The following is a 15,283-nucleotide window of genomic DNA, read 5'->3' on the forward strand; positions in this document are numbered from 1 at the left end:
GAATCTAATATAGCCAAGAGAGAAGGAAGAGGCCTTGAGTGGTGAGGAAAGTAAAAATATATCAGTTTCACTTGTATTGGCCAGCTGATGTACGTTGGACAGTTAAAAGTGAACATTGTCCAAGGAAGAAAGTGGATTTGTAGACTCTTTGGGTACATCCCCAGGACGTACCTAGGGCATTTTTTTCATCCATTTCACTATGAGTCTTTCGTGAGCAAGGATGGGACACGTTTTTCAGGGGGCACGACCACCTTCGCTGCCACTTAAAATGGGAAGTGAATGATCAGGAACTTTGCTGCAGGAATAAAACTGCATCTTGCGAGTTGTCTAGATGCTTCCAGACTGAGGCCTTCACTGGGAGAGGTCGCTAAAATGGGCCATCTATTAAATCCCATCTTTGAGCACATGATCTTTAACAAATCATATTTTAGACGTGGGCTTTATCTTTCATAAACATTCAAGTGAAGAGGAAATGTCACAGGGATAGTATTTCCCATTAAGTGTAATTGCACTTTTGGGTATCAGTGTCAAATAACTTGCCATGTCCCTGTGCATCCAAGTTTCTTTTAGCTCCTTTCGAACCCTGCCTTCCAACCGACTGTAGTAAAAGTAGGGGTTTAGGAGTTAAAAAGATTCGGACATGAATCCCATTTGTTAAATAGTATTGATTAATGTAGTTCTGCAACTGCTGGATGTTTCTAGTTGGAAGGAAGATTCTTTAGTGCGTTGAATATTGCCACCAATGTCAGTACATGGCGGCTGCCAAATCACAGTTAGATTAGAACCTACAAACAGTTCCCGGTAACAGGAGCACAGAGTGCTGGAAGGTTTAAAATAGATGTCATATGTTACCAATTATAGCTCAGTGAAATTTTGCAGTCCTAGGAAGCTATACAGAAAAGCCAAAATGGAAGATGGTCCTGTTTTCTATGGCTTTAAAAACATCTTTATTACAATGTTTGCTACCTTTTTTTTCTTCAAGCTTTTAATTAAAGTTTTTTTGGCTCTCCTAACCCATTTCTATATCGTCAAAGGAAATAGAAAAGAAGCGGCTAGGATAGCAGAAGAAATCTATGGTGGAGTTTCAGGTAAAAATACATAAATTTGTTCCCAATACTTAAAAAAAAAGGCCTTCCAGATAATTCATATGACTAGCATTTCTGGAAGGCAGATGTTATTGATAACTTTGGTTTTGAGTGGGTAGTTTTAAAATTATCTATTATTTAAAGTAACAAAGTGGGGCTGAGTGCACCAATTTGTGAAGGAGACTTAGCTTTATTTTTCCGCAAGTTAGTAGATCTAGTAGTAGCATTATTTAAGTAAACTAATGGCTTTCTAAGAGTATTTCAAGAAACCTCATTTCTAATGGCCAAAAGACATATAGGATTATTTTCCTTAATATTGTAAGTCAAACTTTAACAATGGAGAGCATTCTAACAAGACTCAATTTCCTCAGGAAATAGATTGACCAATTAATTTGATTTAAAGCCGCAAACATGACATGTGATGTATATTTTTGTGGTGTCCTTTACAATTGGAGTTGATTAGCCACTTGTCATTGTAGGGAAAAAACCTTCGGTATTCATATGTGACGCCATGTAAAGCACTGCAAACAAAGTTTCTTCTAATATGAAATGCCAAGATTCTGGTACATTTTAAAGGCTCATGCTCTGTAGAAATTAGTCTCCATTTCTGTCAAGAAAGGATTCACCTTAACTGTAGTGAGACACTGAGATAGAAAATGAAACAAATATCCCTGTCACTGCTGGGATTGTCACTCGATAGAGGAGTATTTATCCATAAACAGAGTTTGGAATTTCCCTATGTATTTTTAGTGTTTGCAGGGGTTCCAGCATTACATCATTCTTTATCCAGTGTCCACTTTCCATTTGCATCCAGGATTCTCTTTCAAAATAGACTTATGTGAGCCCAATACTCTAGACAACTTTGAAGAGCACAGCAGTCTTATCCGAAGACGTAAGACCTTCAAGGACGAAGCATCAGAATGCTTCAATTCACGGGGGAAAATGAAAAGAATCTTGAAGTTGCAGAAAGTGTCAGAAGGCCCAGACTTTGGAAACAGGTGTCTTTTGGGGATTACATTTGTCACACATTTCAGGGAGGTATGTTGTACTTTGACTAGATAATAATAATAATGTTTCTTTAGTTTCCAGTTAAGCCTGACTGAAAAGCTGTTTTCTAATTTAATTTGTAAGTCTAAAACTCAAATCCAAAATTTTCAGTAACACCAGTTTTGGGGTTCTCATAGATAAGACCTACTCCTGATTTACATTAGGTAAATCCAGCAAAGTCAGTAATGGCAGGAACATGTTAAAAATATTCTCTCCTGTTGTTTGTGTGCATTATTCCTGGTATTGTGGTCTAGATTAAGTACAGTCTTAGAAAGGCTTTATAATATGCAAAACCTATATACACACTTAGCATGGTTTGAATTGAAGTCTGGAGCATAATACAGATCTTGTAAATAGAGCTCATTCATTCCTTAGCTCAGATATTTTTACATGCTCAGGCTCCTAGGATCACCAGCATTTAATTGGCAAGTGGCATAGTATTAGGAGAGCAAAGCTGTATTTTTCAATTATCGTTAACAAGAAGCAGGGAATGAGAACTAGCATGCTAATTTCCCTCCTATATATATATATATGTATACACACATGTGCACATACTTACATAGACTATAGAGCATATCCAGATTTGGTAAATAAGGCTTTCTATAGTAATATAGTAATACAGGCAGTCATATGCCAGAAACAGTAGTTTTGTTTTCTTTTTACATGATTCTAACAGTTTTTTTTTTTTTTGGTTTGGCAATATCAGTCAGATACCATGTATTTAAAAGCTAAAATGCATTAAAAATCAAGAACAAAAGTTTGTGGGAGTGGTAAATATGCTGTTCATTGGCCAGATGATTGTTTGTCAGGAAAAACATACGAGGTTTAATCATTACGTTAGCTAACTGACTTCCAAAAGTTTCAGTCCAAGGTTAAATTTCTTGATTCCACCAGCATATTATGTTCCTGTAAACTACAATCGGTGCTGTCAAAAGCAAGGGGAGGGCAGAAAAAGCTCAGCTGGGGCAAACATCATATCCTTCATTAAATTTTTTTTTTTTTTTACTGTAAAATCTCTTGGAAAGATTTTTTATTGTGCGATCTCATATTCTGGAATACATTATTTCATATGTCTTTGTGGTTTAAACTTTTGTATTTGTAGATGATTTGTGAGAGTTGAGTTAAGCTGTGGTTGGCCGTGGTTATTCATTTTGATTTTACAGACTTCTTGGTGGATTTTGTAGACAATACATTTTTTAGGTTGAAATATGGTCTTAGACCGTTGAAAAGTTCCCAGCCCTGTGTGCCCTACCTGATGGATAACCAGACTCTGCCTTGGGCCCAGAGAAGTTTCTGCAGTGTTGAAAGACACATGCTCCTCTAGACAGGTCATCTGGTTTTTCAACCTTCACTAATTTGGTCAGAATTTGGAGCTATATTTATGACAGTGACCTGGTTCTCAACCTTGATGAAAGGAAAGTCCATATACAGGTTGGTAATTGGTTATCCACAAGCCTTGGACCAGCTGTGTTTCAGAATTCAGGATTTGGGGGATATAAGAGAGAGGACACAGAGCATGTACTGTATATTACATTGCACCCCTGGTGGGGTCTGAAGCTGCTTCCCACACTCACACGTTTTGATATTTTTCTAGTGAACATGAATATTCACGCCAAGGGAAAAATAGCAATAAAAATAATAAATTGCCTGATCTGAGTCCTGGATATGTTTTGCTGCCAAAAGGAGTTTGCATCAGACTTTGAGAAGAACTTGGTTTTTCAGAATTTGGGGCATTTTATAATTGTGGGTAAGGACTTGTGGAACAATACTACCTTTCTTCTAAAAAATTAAAAATAAAAGGCCATTTTAAGGCCTGTTTAAAGGATTAGTTCTGTTCTACGTGTGACATTTAAAATCCGGTTTCCTTGTTATAAATTCAAAGGACTGACTTCTGCCTGGCTCATCCTGCTGCCATCTTTTCCCCATCCTCCCCATTCCAACAGGATTGTCCTGTACTTTTCCCATTTCTAGCCTCTACCTAGCCTTCTGCTCTAATTTCCTTTTCCTGGTTGTCTCATCAAGCCTTGTCTCATCTAAGCGTCCTCTGAGTGTCACCTAGATGGGTGTCTGCTGGCTTTTCCCCAGGTGGGATTGCCAGTCTCCAGCCGGGCCCTGCCTCCCTACCGGTCACCTTCAGCTCAGCTCTGCTGGCCCTCCTGGGTTCAAAGGAGCCTTCCTTCTAACACATGTTCATTATAGGCCATGTTCATCGTGTTCCATCTCCAGGGCGCAACTGACAGTTCCGGAGAGATTTCACTCGATTTTCTTAAAATATTTTAGATATCTCAGGAAATTCTATGATTTCTTTTTCCTTGATTACCTTTGTTTTACCTAAAAGGTCATCAGTTCTGCCAAGTTCTTGCCTCTATTGTGGTTCACAATTGAAGTTCCTTTGGACTTTTCTCGGATAAATGCTACAGAAGGAGATGTTGCTTTTCTCTGATCTGGGAACTTGAATAAAGAATAAAGGCTGTGGTCAGTGCACAGCTGGGTGATGTTTTAGAAAATCAAGCCAGGAATGTCAGACTTGGTGGAGTTAGGCAGAGTGAAAATTGCACGTCAGTAAAAAGAATAATTGGTTTTGAGCTTGACTACGTGGAACTTGGACAGACTGAAGCCCATCGGAATCAATTTTGCGACTGAGATCTGTGGTTTTAGAAGCTGTCATGAAATTGTCATTTGAGGAGGCTGAGGACATGAGCTATAAATCCCATTCTGAGAAAAATGCAAGAGTGGGGGGGAGGAATAAGTACTCAAACATTTTCCGTACACCTCATCAGGAAAAAGTAAACAGATCTGCAGAGTAAACTATCTCCATAGTGTGCCTGCAGCCCTGTGACCCGGGCAGTGTGCCAAATAACTAAAAATAGATTCCCTTTGAAGAAAATCATTTTTGATTACTACTTAACCATTCATTTATTTGGAGAGCTTAGTTGCATTTTTCCTGAAAGGAATGGAAAAACTCCCTAGCTGCCAAAGAACTTTTATCCTTAATTTTTCACAATTAGCTCTAATTTGCAAAACAAGAATGATCAGAGTGAGCCACTGCATGTTGGGAACATGATTAGAAAAACAGGAGAGACCCACCCCACCCCCAACCCCCACCCCCAGCCTCCCCATGGCAGGGTTTCTAGAAAAGGGCTCTGTGTGAAGCTCTTCATGATCCTTTGAGGAGCTGGAAAGCAGTGTAAACAGGAAGGTAGCTTCCTTGAAAGTGGTTTCGTATCCAATAGGAAAATAAAAATGAGTTCTGCTTTTAATGAGATACAATTGATTCACTGCCTACTATTTATAGAGAGAAGGTGGATCCCAAAGCATCATGACAAGTCTAGGGACTACCTCTAGGAGAGGCAGACTTTAAAAATCAGTAGTTCTTAAAACCAGAACAGGGTGTGTTCTGAAGTCTCAAGAACCTGAATTCAGGTCTTTCTTCTGCTGCTTGGCTGGCTGAGACCTCTTTATGTGAGGCAAAGGGTTGTTGGCTCTTCTTGCTTTCCCTCCTCTCCTGAACAGCAAGGGATGGGGGTCCAGGAGAAGTACAAGTGCAGATAAGGGGCACCTGCCAAAAGGGGAGGCTGGTACCTCACTGTCAACTTGGAAGTCTGCTCAGCAGACAACTTGCTCAACTACCCGATGGGAGAAAGAGAAGGGGTAAGCAGTGGCGTGAGGAGGGAGAAGCAGGGGCCAGCCCCGTCGTTCCCTCTTGCTTGCTGGAATGGAAGATGGCTCCACAAGCCTTCAGAAGCACGTGGTGCAGAGGATGCGGCATTGATGGCGGGCGCTTGGACAGGGGGCCAGCCGAGCGCCACTGCTTAGGAAACCTGCCTAGGAGTGAGCCTGGATGCAAAGAGCAAGTCCACGGGCCAGGAGCTACAACTGAGCTGGAGGCCAAGTGTGCTGGATTTAATAGTGTGCCCCCACCCCGCCCATCCACCCACCAAATTCACATCCACCCAGAACCTGTGAATGGGGCTTTATTTGGAAATACGGTCTTTGCAGAGGAGATCAACTTAAGAAGAGGTCATGCTGGATGAGGGTGGGCCCTGACTCCAATAAGACTGGCATCCTTATAAGAGGGAAATTTGGGCTCAGAGACACAGAGAAGGCAGCCACGTGATGACGAGACACAGATTAGAGCGTGGGGCAGCTACCAGCCAAGTGTTAAGTACAGTAAAATGGCCACCTGTGTTGGCAGGGACCCCTTTCTGAGAATGGATTTTCCAGAAGACAAAAAAAAAAAAAACAATTGAACTGCAGGAGCTTTCCAAGAAAATAGGACAATGGAAACACACCCTTACAGAATTGCAAATACGCAACGCCTGGGAATGAACCGATTTGCGTCCAGTAGAGACAGCTTATCAGAACGGGACAAGCATACCATACAGATCAACGTCGGGCTGCGCCCCACTCTGCAAGCCTCCCCCCTGTAGAAAATGGAAATGTAATGTCAGGCAATCAGAATGTTTCTTCACTTGCTTTTGCCTTGGCCCTATAGAATTTCCTCCTTTCCACCCTCTCAGTGGGGTTCCTTTCTACTTGCAGTTTGAATGCTACCTGATTCATGAATCGCAGACTGCTCAAATAAACTCCCATAAATACTATCTTATCTAATATATATATGTATATATATATGCATATTAACACAAGGACTGCGGGGGGGGGGCAAGGAAGGATTGAAGGAACATGGCCCTGCCCACACCTTGATTTTGAAAAAATCTAATTTTGAAAATCTAATGAGAGGATACATTTCTGCTATTTTAAACCATCAAGTTGGTGGTCCGTTCTTATGGCAATCCTGGGAAACTACTACACAGAGCCGGTAGGGCTGGCATCCCCTTCCAGTTCCCTGAAAAGACCTCTTCCCTGTCCCTCTCACTTCTCCCCACCCCACTGGGCACCGAGAAAAACGAGGTGGGCCCAGAGCACGAGAGATGGTTGTGCCCTGCTCTAACCCCAGCCAGGAGAGGGGCTTTGAGGAGGATGGCAGCTTTACAGTTTTAAAGTGAATTGGCCTGAGTCGTTTTTAAAAACTCTTCATGGAAGTGTACCATAAATACAGAGAAGTGCACAAATCCTGAGCGAGCAGCTTTATGAATCTGTACAAAGTCAACCCAGTTGGGAACCAGCACCCAAGAGCAGGAAACTGCTTATCATCCATGGGGACCCCTGCTGTGCACTTCCCAGGAGGTGCCCCGTGCCCCCAGACCCACATCCCCCAAATGAAAGGTGAGTCTGGCCTCTTTTTTGTACTTCGTAGAAACTGAATCATAAAACCAGATTCTTTCCGGTCTCGCTTCTCTCACTCAAAATTTGATTTGGGGGATTTTTCTATGCCACTGTGTAGCTACCAAAATGAGACTGATGAATTACAGAAAGTCAGTGGAAAGTTTGAAAAGGACTAAGAGGTTGTATTTGCTTCCTAGGACCATTGTAAAAAATTACTCCCAATTGGGGAAGCACTCTTTCTTGCCTCTCTCCTATCTCCTGATGGTGGCCAGCAATCCCTGGGGTCCCTTGGCTTGTAGCCACATCCCCCCAATCACGCATCAGTCCTCACAAGGTTGTCTCCTCCGTGTGTGTGTGTCTGTCTCTGAAGTCCTCTTTCAGGATACCAGTCATTGGATTTAGGGCCCATCCTGTCAGTGGTAGTTAGGTTCAGGTGTCAACTTGGACAGGTGAAGATGCCTAGTTCTGTTGCTGTGGACATGAGCCAATGGCATGTGAAGCTCATCTGTTGCTGATTACATCCACGGTGGGCTAGGGGGAATGCCTGCTGCAATGAGTGATGTTTAGTTTAATTGGCTGGATGCTTAAATGAGAAATATCAATGCAGCACAGCCCAAGCAGCTCAGTATACCTCATCTCAGCACTCGCAGCTCAGCCCAGGCCTTTGGAGATGCAGGAAAGAATCACCCTGGTGAGAGCTGTTGTAACAACAGAAGCCTGGAGAGAAGGCCAGCAGAGATGGCCCTGTGCCTTCTTGTGTAAGAAAACCTCAGATAAAATTTAGCTGCTTTTCCTCTGAAAAACTATGTTTTTAACTAAATAAATTCCCTTTTATTAAAAGCCAACCCATCTCTCGTGCATTCTGGCAGGTTTGGGAAACTAAAACACTAACCCAGTAGGACTTCATCTTAACCTGATGACATCTGCAAAGGCTCTATTTCCAAATACAGTCACATCCCCAGGTGCTGGAGGTGAGGACTTGAGTCATCTCTTTGAGGTACACGAGTCAACCCACTGGAGGTGGCTTTAAGGTCTGAGCTTCCCAGCAGGATAGGAGGACACAATACTCCACTTGAAGCCAAGTTTAAGAAATAATAAAACCATTTTGTATTGATGCTCTAAGTTAATTATTTCAATTGCCTGTTGCCACTTACATCTTATTTTCATTTCTGAATCAAATAGTTTTAGTAACTTTAGGGGACCTAAGGCCAGATTGACTGGCTGTTGTTGTTGGAACAACAGAAAAACAAAGCAACAGGCTGTGGGTTTGCTTCTTGTGGCATTCAGGGTGCTGAGTTTCAATCCATGGATAAAGGCTGTCCTCTTACTGCAAGTACCTGCTTCCACTTCCAAGAGCCATTAGGCAAGAGTACACCCTCTCCCACATGCTTCCCATTGAGTGAGACAAAGATGTCCTAGAAAAAACCAAGCATGACAAATCGGGGTTTATATGCATACATTATCTCATCACCTCAGCTTATGCAAATTACCAATATCCAAGGATATTTAAAAATACTCCATTCTCAGGGGCAGGCAACTGTGGCTCAGTGGCAGAGTTCTCACCTGCCATGCTGGAGACCTGGGTTTGATTCCCAGTGCTTGCCCATGCAAAAAAAAAAAAAAAAAAAATTACTCCACTCTCAGACCTTTAACTAATTCAAGAACAAATGGAGATACCAACCCAATGTATTTCCACATTAACTTTGTTCCCTTGTTTATCTTTGTTATTACAAAAGTAGCATGCATTCATATCGGGAGCAATGGGATCACCAAGAGCTCCATTTTATTCAGTTTTTATTTTGGAACCACTTTCAAAGGGACAGAAAATTACAAGAGCAGCATAAAGTGTTCCCACATCTCTTCACCCAGAGACCCCATTCAGGGTCTCCATCGTAATAAGTCCGTGATGGCAAAAGGATCCCTCCAGAGTCACATGTTGCATTTACACATGGCGTCTCTCCAGCCTCCTTCTGTCTACAACACTTTCTCATCCTTCCTTGACCTTTATGACCTTATAAGTACACAGGCCAGTGATTCTGTAGGTTGTCCCACAGTTTGGGTTGGCCTCATACTTCCTCATGATTATATTCAAGTTATGTCTTTTGGACAGCCATACCCCAGATGCGACACCATGCTTTTCTCATTGGGTGCTGTCAGGTGGCACATGATATGTATATATATACATGCACACACACACGTATAATTTTTTTAATTGAAAGTAGCTATTTTATTTGAGTTAAAATTATTTACAAAAACCTAAAGACATACTTCATGAAGCTGGTACAAACTATTTTTTCCTGCCTTGGCTTTTGCTCCAGAGATCACAGCTAAGAAATATTGAATAAAATAAAATAAAATAAAAACAGGAGTGCATTCAGAAAAGTACTATTCTAATTCCTAATTGGTTAGTATTACAGAAATATTTACAATGGGAAAAAATGTTACTGTAAAACTTTAGCTAATTTTTTTGGAAGTCAGTCTTAAGAACCCTAAACTGCAGAGTTCTCTCAGGGTTAAAAACACAAATGCACTGCCTGCAGTTTGTGACATGGTGTCTCCCCCCACCCCCCATCCCCAAATCTGCATTTCTATCAGTGCTTGATAATTAGGTATTATTTTAAAAACCAACCGAACAAAAAACTGTTAAACACGGAGTTAAATCAATTCTCAAATGATTACCAGTGTAACAAAAAATGTATTTGACTCTGACTATTCTCGCCCAAATGTTTGATAATATTCCTTACCATCTGCCACAAGGGAGTTTTACCAAAAATCTGTTCCTTTCCTAAATTCCAATGATTAACAAATATCATGTATTTTTAAATCATCAAACAAAATATATCTAGTTAATTTAATTTTATGAATATCGTTTACTAAGATGCTTTTAAAATAGCTTGCTAAATTACCTTTTTACACTCAAGGCAAATACTGTCTCAGAATCTTTCCCAAGTGTACTGGTTTGAAAGGATGTATGTCCCCTAGAAAAACCATGTTTTAATCTAAATCCCATTTCATAAAGGCAGAATAATCCCTATTCAATACTGTATGTTTGAAACTGTATCAGAGGATGTCCCTGGAGATGTGATTTAATCAAGAGTGGCTGTTAAGCTGAATTAGGTGACGACATGTCTCCACCCATTTGGGTGGGTCTTGATTAGTTTCTGAAGTCCTATAAAAGAGGAAACATTTTGGAGAATGGGAGATTCGGAGAGAGCAGAGAGTGCTGCAGCACCATGAAGCAGAGAGTCCACAAGCCAATGACCTCTGAAGATGAAGAAGGAAAATGCCTCCCGGGGAGCTTCATGAAACCAGAAGCCAGGAGAGAAAGCTAGCAGATGATGCCATGTTCACCATGTGCCCTTCCAGCCAAGAGAGAAGCCCTGACTGTGTTCACCATGTGCCTTCTCACTTGAGAGAGAAACCCTAAACTTCATTGGCCTTCTTGAACCAAGGTATCTTTCCCTGGATGGATGCCTTTGATTGGACATTTCTATAGACTTGTTGTAATTGGGACATTTTCTTGGCCTTAGAACTGTAAACTAGCAACTTATTAAATTCCCCTTTTTAAAAGCCATTCTGTTTCTGGTATAGTGCATTCTGGCAGCTAGCAAACTAGAACACCAAGGTATGCTGTAACTAAGAAATCAAGATTTAGGGGATGATTTTGATTACTGAATCATTATATAGATGCTCCTTTTTGCTTTCTGGTATATTATATTAGACAGAGGAAAATGTCTGAAAGCTCTAAATTGTAATCCAGCTGCCTTGATCTCTGCTAATGGTTGCCTAACCCTTATCTTCTGCACGTGTGATTGTAAAAACCTTGCAACTAACCTTCATTTGTACCCGGTTATCCAGTTTTTCAAATTTAGAGTCTTGTAATCACTGAAGACAGCCCCTGATGTTTAAAAATGAAGGGTCTAGGTTAGCCGAGAACTAATCCACCCCATGTCCAAAGTTATCTTGATGACCGAGTCTGGGTCTACCCAAAGTGGGCCCGCCTGACATGCGCAGTAGCTACACGTCGCTTAGACCTCACTCGGCCATTTTTTCACACACATTCTATGACTAAGTGTGTAATCAATCTGTGCATGCTCAATGATTAGATCAAATTATATCATCTGGGGCCACTGTGCTCATTATCCTAAACCCTGCCCATCTTTTCTCTAATAAAACTGTCAGAATTACTGCAGTTTGAGGAGACAGATTTTGGGCCATCAGGCCATCTGCTCTCCTACTACTCACCTAATAAGAAACTCTTTCTCTCTTTGAAACCCCGGGGTCTCATGAATTGGACATTGAGGGCATCAGGCAAAAGAATCCACAGCCTTTGTCTGGTAACACCACTGGCATACTATATTCTCAAAAGGTGATGGTTAGGGGTTGGAGTGGGTAGAAGGAAGAAGAAAACAATTTGCCTGGAATCAGTTACTTCCTTATAGATTTCCTAACAATCTGCATTATCAAAAATAGGAAGACAGTAGAAGGCAGCCACTGCACTAAAAAAAAATATATAGCTGGCACAAGAGGCCCGATTTTGTCACTTTATACAAGGAAATAATAAAGTCTAAAAAGGTAAAAATTAGACTTTTAGCTGTTTTCCCCAATAGCACATGTACAATTTTACATCTAAATTTACTTCTATATCAAATCGTTTTCATATGATTGCTCCAGTAGTAATCTAACCCTGTAGATAGCATTCTAGTTTTCCTTCCTTTCATAATCCAAAGGGTGGCAGAAGATAAAAATTGAGTTTCAGTATAGGAAGAGGGTTCATTGAAATGTTTCTAACTCTGGTTCTCATCCACTGGTAAGTTTACTCTTTCCTTGAAGACTTAAGGTATCTCAAATGAATGCAATTCCACCTTTGGTGGGATTTTGTTTTAGCGGAAGTTGCAGGCAAGGGCAAACCCAGTTCTTACCACCATCAGGATCACCTAGAAGAGATCGAGAAAGGGGGGCCTTTGTTTTAAATCCAAATTGTATACATGTTATTTCATATTTGAAGAGCACAGTTATAAGTTGAAGAATGCCAAATTTTTACAAGGTGAGTAGGTTTTCTTCCAAAACAAATGACTGGCCTTTAGCATTTTTAAAAAAGGATTGCTTCTCAAATGCCCATTTAAGCTGGTTAGTGTTTGTAGACAAGTGATTACAAGAAAAATAATTCTGAAGGAAGTTCTGAGACTCTTTCTTAGAGAACTTCCCTACCATGTGTTTTTATTAATCATAAACTGTCTTGCACAGCTAAAATCATGAATGCATTTTATTGCCCTTCTTAGGGACCAAAGCACTTGCCCAGTACTAGATTGCCATGTCCCCATTTTAGAGGTCAGGAAGTTGAGGTTCAAAACATTTTAATAGGATAGAGAGCGATCTCGGAGCGAGGCAGCAAGATGGACGCGGGCTTCTTCGCGGAACTAGTGCAGAACAGGATAATCGGTTCAGCAACAAACAGAAGAAGCTACTGAAGCAACTGAAATTTGCAGAATGCCTAGAAAAAAAGGTGGACATGAGCAAAGTAAATTTGGAGGTTATAAAGCCTTGGATAACAAAACGAGTAACAGAAATCCTTGGATTTGAAGATGATGTTGTGATTGAGTTTATATTTAACCAGCTGGAAGTAAAGAATCCAGACTCCAAAATGATGCAAATCAACCTGACTGGGTTTTTGAATGGAAAAAATGCTAGAGAATTTATGGGAGAACTGTGGCCCCTGCTGTTAAGTGCACAAGAAAACATTGCTGGAATCCCTTCTGCTTTCCTAGAACTGAAGAAAGAAGAAATAAAGCAGAGACAGATTGAACAAGAAAAATTGGCATCTATGAAAAAGCAAGATGAAGACAAAGATAAGAGGGATAAGGAAGAAAAAGCAGCAGAGAAAAAAGGGAAAGGTCTCGAAGCCCAAGAAGACGCAAATCCAGATCTCCTTCCCCTAGAAGACGATCTTCCCCTGTCAGGAGAGAGAGAAAGCGCAGTCATTCTCGATCTCCCCGTCACAGAACCAAGAGCCGGAGTCCTTCCCCTGCTCCAGAAAAGAAGGAGAAAACTCCAGAGCTCCCAGAACCTTCAGTAAAAGTAAAAGAACCTTCAGTACAAGAAGCCACTTCTACTAGTGACATCCTGAAAGTTCCTAAGCCTGAACCTATACCAGAACCTAAAGAACCTTCTCCAGAAAAAAATTCCAGAAAAGAAAAGGAAAAGGAAAAGGAAAAGGCTCGACCGAGATCTCGGTCACGTTCCAAATCAAGGTCCCGGACTCGTTCCGCTCTCCGTCTCATACTCGACCTAGACGGCGCCATAGATCCCGATCAAGATCATATTCACCTAGAAGGCGGCCAAGCCCACGACGGCGGCCTTCTCCTCGGAGAAGAACTCCACCAAGACGAACGCCTCCTCCACCAAGGCATAGAAGGAGTAGATCTCCAGTGAGACGAAGAAGGCGCTCATCAGCGTCCTTGTCTGGGAGTAGCTCATCATCACCTTCTTCTCGTTCCCGGTCACCACCAAAGAAGCCTCCCAAGAGGACATCTAGTCCCCCTCGAAAAACTCGTAGGTTATCTCCTTCAACAAGTCCTCCCAGGCGAAGGCACCGGCCTTCACCTCCACCAACTCCACCGCCAAAAGCTCGTCATTCCCCAACACCCCAGCAGTCAAACCGTACCAGAAAAAGTTGTGTTTCTGTCTCTCCAAGGAGAGCTTCAAGTAAAGTGACAAAACATAAAGGTACTGAGAAAAGAGAGTCTCCTTCACCAGCACCCAAGCCTAGAAAAGTAGAATTGTCTGAATCCGAAGAAGATAAAGGTGGCAAGATGGCAGCAGCAGACTCTGTGCAGCAGAGGCGCCAGTATAGACGACAAAACCAGCAGTCTTCATCTGACTCCGGCTCCTCCTCCTCCTCAGAAGATGAGCGACCCAAGAGGTCTCATGTGAAAAATGGTGAGGTAGGCAGACGGCGGAGACATTCCCCTTCCCGGAGTGCCTCTCCATCACCACGAAAGCGCCAGAGGGAGACTTCCCCTCGTGGTAGACGGAGAAGAAGTCCCTCCCCACCACCTGCCAGAAGGCGACGTTCTCCTTCTCCAGCTCCTCCTCGGCAACGCAGATCGCCCACACCACCACCTCGACGAAGGACTCCTTCTCCTCCGCCACGTCGGCGCTCACCTTCCCCGAGAAGATACTCTCCTCCAATACAGAGAAGATACTCTCCTTCTCCACCTCCAAAGAGAAGAACAGCTTCTCCCCCTCCCCCTCCTAAAAGAAGGGCATCACCATCTCCACCGCCAAAGCGTAGGGTCTCCCATTCTCCACCTTCCAAACAAAGAAGCTCCCCCGTCACCAAGAGACATTCACCATCCTTATCATCAAAACATAGGAAGGGGTCTTCCCCAAGCCGATCCACCCGGGAGGCCCGATCTCCACAACCAAACAAACGGCATTCGCCCTCACCACAGCCTCGAGCTCCTCAGACCACCTCAAGCCCTCCCCCCATTCGAAGAGGAGCATCATCATCACCCCAAAGAAGGCAGTCCCCATCTCCAAGTACTAGGCCCATTAGGAGAGTCTCCAGAACTCCGGAACCCAAAAAGATAAAAAAGGCTGCCTCACCAAGTCCTCAGTCTGTATGGAGGGTCTCATCCTCTCGCTCTGTCTCAGGATCTCCTGAGCCAGCAGCTAAAAAACCCCAAGCACCTCCATCCCCTGTTCAGTCTCAGTCACCCTCTACAAACTGGTCACCAGCGGTACCAGTCAAAAAGGTTAAGAGCCCAACACCAAGCCCATCTCCAGCAAGGAATTCAGACCAGGAAGGAGGTGGTAAGAAAAAGAAGGACAAGAAACACAAAAAGGAGAAGAAGCACAAGAAGCACAAAAAAACACAAGAAGGAAAAGGCTGTGGCTGCAGCTGCTGCAGCTTTCGTAATCCC

General features: G+C 42.4%; 1 protein-coding gene across 4 annotated transcripts in view; it reads left to right on the forward strand.

Moving 5' to 3' along the window:
• Positions 1 to 884: 884 nt before the first annotated feature.
• ASB11 (ankyrin repeat and SOCS box containing 11) overlaps positions 885 to 15,283 on the forward strand; it is a 38,755-nt gene continuing 24,356 nt past the window's right edge. For 3 of the 4 annotated variants that reach the window (XM_077146748.1, XM_077146753.1, XM_077146749.1), the window contains exon 1: positions 885 to 1,088. In XM_077146748.1, the coding sequence (XP_077002863.1) occupies positions 908 to 1,088 (181 nt within the window). In that variant the 5' untranslated portion in view covers positions 885 to 907. Of the gene's footprint in view, positions 1,089 to 1,918; positions 2,124 to 15,283 lie in introns of those variants that run through there. The other variant, XM_077146751.1, reaches the window with a different exon arrangement.

This window comes from Tamandua tetradactyla, chromosome X, assembly GCF_023851605.1.
Source record: "Tamandua tetradactyla isolate mTamTet1 chromosome X, mTamTet1.pri, whole genome shotgun sequence".
In the NCBI taxonomy this organism is placed as follows: Eukaryota; Metazoa; Chordata; class Mammalia; order Pilosa; family Myrmecophagidae; genus Tamandua; species Tamandua tetradactyla.